Source organism: Penicillium crustosum (genome assembly GCF_028827405.1).
Source record: "Penicillium crustosum strain IBT 35664 chromosome Unknown utg000002l_segment0_segment0, whole genome shotgun sequence".
NCBI lineage: Eukaryota > Fungi > Ascomycota > Eurotiomycetes > Eurotiales > Aspergillaceae > Penicillium > Penicillium crustosum.
This window is the reverse complement of record NW_026623123.1, coordinates 4,711,642-4,718,815: the sequence shown is the minus strand read 5'-3', so window position 1 is coordinate 4,718,815 and position 7,174 is coordinate 4,711,642. Positions and strand designations below refer to the sequence as shown.

At 44.3% G+C, this 7,174-nt stretch overlaps 2 protein-coding genes across 2 annotated transcripts; both read right to left on the bottom strand.

Moving 5' to 3' along the window:
* Positions 1–4,247: 4,247 nt before the first annotated feature.
* Positions 4,248–4,859, bottom strand: N7487_005302 (cupin domain-containing protein; the record flags this gene model as incomplete). The annotated part of the gene is made up of 1 exon (XM_056873049.1): positions 4,248–4,859. One exon carries the CDS (start codon positions 4,857–4,859, stop codon positions 4,248–4,250), a length of 612 nt encoding a protein of 203 aa, XP_056730769.1.
* A 791-nt stretch (positions 4,860–5,650) lies between these two features.
* Positions 5,651–6,906, bottom strand: N7487_005301 (NAD dependent epimerase/dehydratase; the record flags this gene model as incomplete). The annotated part of the gene is made up of 5 exons (XM_056873048.1): positions 5,651–5,926; positions 5,967–6,251; positions 6,313–6,460; positions 6,511–6,755; positions 6,820–6,906. The coding sequence occupies 5 exons, from the start codon at positions 6,904–6,906 to the stop codon at positions 5,651–5,653; spliced, it is 1,041 nt and encodes a 346-aa protein (XP_056730768.1).
* Between the last annotated feature and the right edge of the window lie 268 nt (positions 6,907–7,174).

The window sequence follows — 7,174 nt, the reverse complement described above, 5'->3', positions numbered from 1 at the left end:
TGCCCCAGCGGGGAGGTGGGAGAGTAGCTTTTGCTGTTCTGCCTGGACAATCGATTGGAGTCGACGCCGCGCAGTTTTCGGTGAAAGAAGGCTCAAAGGTTGTGGTGAAAGCTGTGCCTCTGCTATAAGATCTTGGAATTCTTGGTGCCGGAGGATTTGAAATGGAAGGCGAGAGTTTGCGATAAATTTTACCTGGGCTCTCTCAAATCTTTGTAGATTAAAGGCCTTTCGAGTAGATACACGGTTTGACTAAGAATGATATAGAAGTTAGCCTTAGATAGATTATTTATAAGACCCTAGTCTTACCGAAAGTTCAAACGATTGTTGTATATCCTGTTGGGTTGAGTCCTTTTGTGCGCCAGTTTTGCATGCGCGGCTACTCAAGTGCGCAGTTAGGGATTTCGACCCATTCAAGGTTGATGATGGGTGCGATAGCACCTTTCCACATCTCCGACAGAGTGCCATTGGTTTTCCAGTTTGATAGTGTGCTACCTGGTCAAACTGATCCCAAGCAGAAGATGTATATCGTGCTTCGAAGTTCACTTTATAGAGTGGAGGGTATGGATGAGCACCAGTTGTATTCCTCCACCATTCAATAAACTCTGCCTTATTCTCCATAGTCCAGAGAACCCAGAACTTTTGATTTCGTGGACCGATTCGACGAAGACTAGGTGGAAGAGGTGTTGATTCAATTTCGGACTGAACGACTGAGGATGGTGGTACGCTATAAATCGGCTGCTGGCTAATCGAATGGTCTGGTGTAAGGGGTTCATCTATCAAATCAAGATTATAGAGTGAAGATGGTGGAGGTATCCCAATTTGCGAGGAGGCAATCTGGGACGAAGGGCTAGCCTCAGCATAAAGATCGTATTGAGACATGATATTCCAATAATCATTATATCGTAGAGGACTGGGGTAAAGAGGGGAGGGACTTAGGAGTATAATAAGGATAGAATAATCTTGACTTACCTCTCAAAAATCTTCTGATTAACGATCGCATCTATCCTCTATACCTTGAGTACTCTATAGTAGGCCGAGTAATAACTAGCGCGAAGATAGATCATAAGATAGTAAGACCTTCTATTTACAGCTCCCCGATTGGTTAAGCAAGCTTTATAATAGTGGGGGTCCCACGGGTGTCCCATAGGAGTCCCGCGGGAGTCCCGTGGGAGTCCCATGGGAGTCCCATCAAGTCAGGGGTATAGTCAGTTTTGAGGGTCAACCCGATCCCCTAGCATTTTGATGGAATTTCTTGTATAAAGGCTTCCAAAGCTCAATTTTCTGACCCCAGTCAAAAAACTGACAGTCGTATCAAATCATTGTATCTTCTACTGCCATTTTTCTGACCTCGGTCAGAAAATTGATAGTCGTATCAAGTCATTGTATAAAGGCTTCTAAAGCTCATTTTTCTGACCTCGGTCAGAAAATTGGCAGTAGTGTCAAATCATTATACTTCTAAACCTACTATATGCTAATGCTACTACTATGTACATATAATTAAATTACTTAAAAATATAAAGAAAAAATATACAAATAATGTAGGTCACGAGGTCAAGGAATTCTACTTAGTTACTAAAAAGGCCTTAAGGCCCGTGGGCAGTGCCCACCCGCCCGTCCATAGGCGATGTCGCAGTCCAGACATTGATTTCTATACCAATAATATGATATTAAGAGTAGTTTTGAAATAAAAGGATGAAATAAAGACCTATCTATAGTATCTAATGCTGTAAAAAAAAAGGATTTATTATATTTTGGTATAATTTTTAATATGTGTAGAGCTTAGTTGAAACTGGAGAGTATAGCATGTATGTGAATATATATATCTCTACTGACTGACCATGATACTAAGTCAACAACTTCTTCTTGATCTCCTACACCTAATTTTACATATTTGAGCTTACTTTTGCTTGAATATAATATTTAAATATATGGCTGAGATATTCATCTTCTATTTTTAATAGTATGCCATATAAAAAAGTTAGATTGCTACAAACTTGAAGTGAGAATGTTGATACACCTGTAAAAAACAGTATTTTATCTGCTGAGTTAGCATTTTTGTGCAACCAAAATAGGAAATGCTTGGCAAAAATATGTATGCCATGGGACCATATGGGAGTCCCATCACTCCCATGGGACTCCCATGGGACCACTATGGTAATGGGACCAAAATTTTGGCTAGTCCCATGGGAGTGATGGGACCAGGATATGGGACCAAAATTTTTCTAGTCCCATGGGAGTTGGCAAGGTCTAGTCAGAAATGAGTAGGCCTTGACAAGTCCCGCAGCACCAGCCGATTTTTGGTCCCGGCCCCGCAGCACTAAATAAATTCTGGTGCTGTGGTGCTGCGACCATACCTATTTAGGCTAGGAAATTACCTAAATAGGACGATGATCAGCATAATAATGCCAAGGCAGCACTGAGACTAGCGGCTTGGCGCCCACTTGGCGCCAAGGCGGGACCAAATCGGCGGGACTTGTCAAGGCCTAGGTAGGATAACATCCTCTCTGCTTCGACCTTGACTAATTTTCAGGTAGAACGCATTGCACTCCTTATTCATATTCTATGCGAACTGCGTCTCAGCCACGGAATCACAGCACAGAAACTGAAAGTTGCACAGCAACCCAGTAGACGGCTCATTGAACCGATAGAACGATTACGACTTTTAGATGAGATATACGCTGTTAGAGACGCGGAGGAAAAGTTTCTAGAGGGATTAAGAGGTAGGTTACCTGCAATTAACCACCAATTAGGGCTAATTATATCTCAAGATAGGAAAACAAGAATCCCAATTTCGAAGGCAAACTTACCCGACCTCCTTGATACCGTGAGCAAACAACTCAATGAGAGCAATAGATACTTTTCAGTCGCTGGGAGGACTTCTTCTAAGCGGAAAACTCCGGGATTGTCAATGAGTGACAGGAACTCTCAGACGTGGCCCGCGACAAACATGAACAACCAACCTTGGACCACGGGTTCTTTTTCTCATCAAGGATCTCACTTCTATCCCAACGCTCCTTCATCGTCATTGATTCCGCTCCAGGGTATTCCGTGTCCAGCTCCCACGACAGTGCACGTTCTCCAAGACTGCCATTGGTCATTACCCGAGACTCTTGGTGACTTGGCAGACCTGGTGCAAATGTGAACCATTGATTTACCTTCACACGATGTAAGTTGAAGATTACGTGGGGCCTCCCAAGTCTAAAACAGCGCCTGAAATTGTACGAGTACTAATGGGGTAGAAATATTCCAAAGTAGCAGCTCATGTTGACCCGCCCAAGGGGAAAACCAACCGTCACAAGCACAGTCAAACCTCGCATCGCCCCAAAGCTTTCCTGTGCTTACTCCAGATATAGCCGCAATATATACCACTCGTCGTAATCTGGCCATCTCAAAGTATAATTTCAAGCCCACATGGTGAAGATGGCTCTTCTTATGGAGATTGTCGCAGCCGGGTTGTGGAAGGGGTAATCTGCCGCTACGTGAATTGAGGCGTAAATCAGGTCATAGCAATTTCCAGTAAAATACACCGAGTCTTGTCTTACTACTGTACTGTAAGTTACAAGAACTCAAGCGGAAAGCGGTCTGAAAGGCAAGGGTTTGCTTCATATCCAATCAAAATTCATGACACTCGGATTTATTCTCCGGAAATCAAGTCATGAGAGTGTGCAGGTATAGCTGATTTCGAATACTACTGTACCTTTGTTATTCTGTTTATCTTAAAACAAAATCCCAGACAGGAACTCATAGAGAGGCTTCTTCGCTGGACCGAGCATTTCCTCAGGATCTTTCGCATAGCTTGCGTACTGAGTAGAAAAGCTCAAAATAAAATTACCCTTCCTACATTATACTTCGTACAGGCGTGATTTATTTTTCGGCCTAACAGCCCATCTATTCGTATATGTGAGAGCGCCATCAGCTCAGAGACTGGATACGCAGTTTCGTTTATTTTGATCGTTTCTTTTTGGGAATTGGCATGTCTAACCAAAGCAGGCAGATAGAGAGGGATATCCAGAGGGATTTAGTCGGCCCTAGCAGACTAGTTCAACCGACCCGCTACACTAGGTGTCAAGAGAAAAACGCGTTGCTTGCTATATTTGAAGCAATGCGACGATGTGGTGCACTCGTACAGCCATGACTTCAGAGGAATTTTTTTATGATCGGAAACTAAATAATTGACAAGACCAGACAGACCTAAGAATGGCTGACTTCAGCCTCTGCAGTTCGAGCGATACACCACCGCGCGTAATTTAAACCTCACGCAGAGACAGGTTCAAGTCTTGACCAACGACCTTGCCGCCTTCCAGTTGTACCTGTTCGATAGGTTGAAACACGATAAAGACACGTAAAACACCAGAATTGTCTTTCTTTTCAGTCGTATTCCGCCAAGCATGAGCCGTACCTCGTTGAACAAATACATCGCCTTTTTTCAGCAATTTTCTCTCACCGGAATCAAGAACTAGTTCTGTCGTGCCATTAATTACGACACCATAGTCGAGGGTCGCTGTTCGGTGCATTGGAACCCCTGAACCTGGAGGTACCTCAATAATTGTACAGGAGGTGCCGGTTGGCGGATTCAAAGGCGATGGATCCGAGAGCTTCGAGCGATAGTGCTTAATGTCGAGGTTGGCTTTGGGCTCTGGGGTTGCAGACGTTGGAGGGGAAAGCCCTTGCACAGGAAATGTATTGGTATTGAAGGCCAGAGCATAGTCTGACGTTGTAGGCTTGCCAGGGGGAACCGGGAACCCAGTAAATGATACCTGCTCCCCAACCGCGTCACTAAAGATAGCTCGGCCGCTTGTAGAATCATGGGTTGTTATGATCCGACGAAGCGGCTCGGGCTGTCTTTGTTCGACTGACATGTTGAGATCAATGTCAAGAAAGAAGAGGGCGAATACCTAGAATATCATTCGGCGCTCGATACATTAAGACTGAGAGATATTGCAATTGATCCCAGAAACGCTCCCCACTTATATTATTGGCTTGTATTAGGCATATTACTCAAATTTAGATCATCATGGAGTCAGCAATGAGTCACTGTTTGTCTTGTCATATGATGAAGATATCATTATGACGTTCAATTCATCATTGATCTCTTTACCAAGGCCTGAGGACCCAAGGAATGGTTTTTTCCACATGCTAGACACGTTCTTATTGAAAGGACCATCTTAAGAGATAATCGTGGCATCATTCAAACTATTAATAAGTGAGCATTGCACGGCATTGAGATTGCATGGGAGCTCGCGTGTTCAGCAAAGTTGTGGAGACAGTCTTACCGTACTGTGTCACTTGGACATCGGAATGGGAATGAAAAGTCATACTATGCTAGATTCTCTGGAGGTTGACTTGTTTGCATTACTATAAGAGGATAAAAATTCTAGTTCCTTGGTTTGCTAATACAGTCACGAGGAGGACAAGCGGCAAAGACGGGTCTTCCTATGTCGAGGACATTGAAGGGAGGCTACGTGACGGTGTATTGGGGAGCTAAACCCAAAGCGGCAAAATTAACTGGATACAGTAATTCACACGTCCGCTGTTTACATCATCAATTGAGTTGAGCGTGATTGAGTTTTCAAACATCAAACGCCACAAAACTAGAGTTATAAGACACGGGAATCAATCATGGACTGGACAGCATCGACCACGCTAGATTTCAAATCGACGTATTCCCATTTCCCCCTTTGTGGCCCTTGCTCAAAATTTCCAAACTAAGCTTCATATCCCAGCCGGTTGGATGGATCCCCGGAGGAAGAAGCTGCGAGGGATTTCCCTCCGGCACTCGATCTTTGAGGCTGGGGAAATTTTCACGTATGGTATTAGCCACTAGCTGCGGGGAAATGAGCCCGGATATCAAAAGAACCCGCTGGTTTGCGGCTGCTGGGTTGGTGAGGGCATCGACATGGCTCTGTGCCACATCCCGAACATCAACCTAGCAATCAATTAGCTTTATTGGCCTAGGGGAGTCCTACGGTATCTCGTACAAAGTGATAGAAAGGGAATTCGACTCCGTCGATGGTTTTGTGAGTTCTATCAATGAAGCTGGCGATAGCGAAATGGTTGGTTTCATTGATGGAGCCTGCTCCTTCGATAGGATGGATCATCGGTCCAGTAATGATATCTGGGTTGATAACAGTCAAGTCAAAGGGAACTTTGTTTTGCTTGAAGAATTCCCATGCTGCGGTTTCGGCTCTGGTTTTCGAAACATTGTATCCGAGAACGGGGTCATTTCGTTCAACAGCCTGCTCAGCTGTGACCTGTCATTGTGTAAGAAGTTAGGACCTGTGGTATATACAAAATGCAAAATGGGTTGCTTACTGGGTTCCAATCTTTCTCGGTGTAAGGTTTGCCCTCTTTAGTCATGTCCTCGAATGAGCTCAGCACGGCAACCGCACTGCCAAGAAGCACGAATCGTTTCAGAGTGGAGCCACCATACTTTTGAGTAGCTTTCAGTATCTCCGTTGTGCTTGTGACTTTAGCGTTATCCAGGTTTAAGATATGCGGATGGAGGCTCACCCTTTTTCAGCGGGCTCAATCATCTCCTTGCGGATATCGGAGACTTTGAACTTTAATGGCGATGCGGTATGGATCACATAGTCGAATGGCGCTTTCGCCTTTGAAAAGATGTCATCAAACGGTGTCTCGGACGTAAAGTCTGACACGATCGCAAATTCAATGTTGTTCTTCCATGTAGGATGGGTTGCGATGATGGCGTCCCCCTTGGACGGAGACCGAACAGTCGCTGTCACGAAATAGCCTTCCTGCTTGAGAATTAGCAGTCAATTGACAATGAAATACGCTGGATCTATTAATATGAGTCCTTACATCAATTAAAATGGACAAGATATGGGAGGCAACAAATCCGTTAGCTCCCGTCAACAGGACATGCTTTCCCTTGCCTGGCTGTGACATTTCGAAAGCTCGACTGAGATACTGAGTATTGTAAGTGGTGATAGACGGTAGAAGACAGAAGACAGAAGATAATCTACATACAACGTGTGAAATAGATAGGTCGGGCGAACTTGTACGTTATAATCTCCGGGGCTTCGAGACCGAGCATGCGTTCATAGTTGACGTCAGAGCCAACCTTAAAAGACGTAAGAACAAAACCCAGAAATCAATCAATTTATTCTTTGGATCATTACGAATCTCTGATGAAGCTACCGTCCGCACTAGTTTC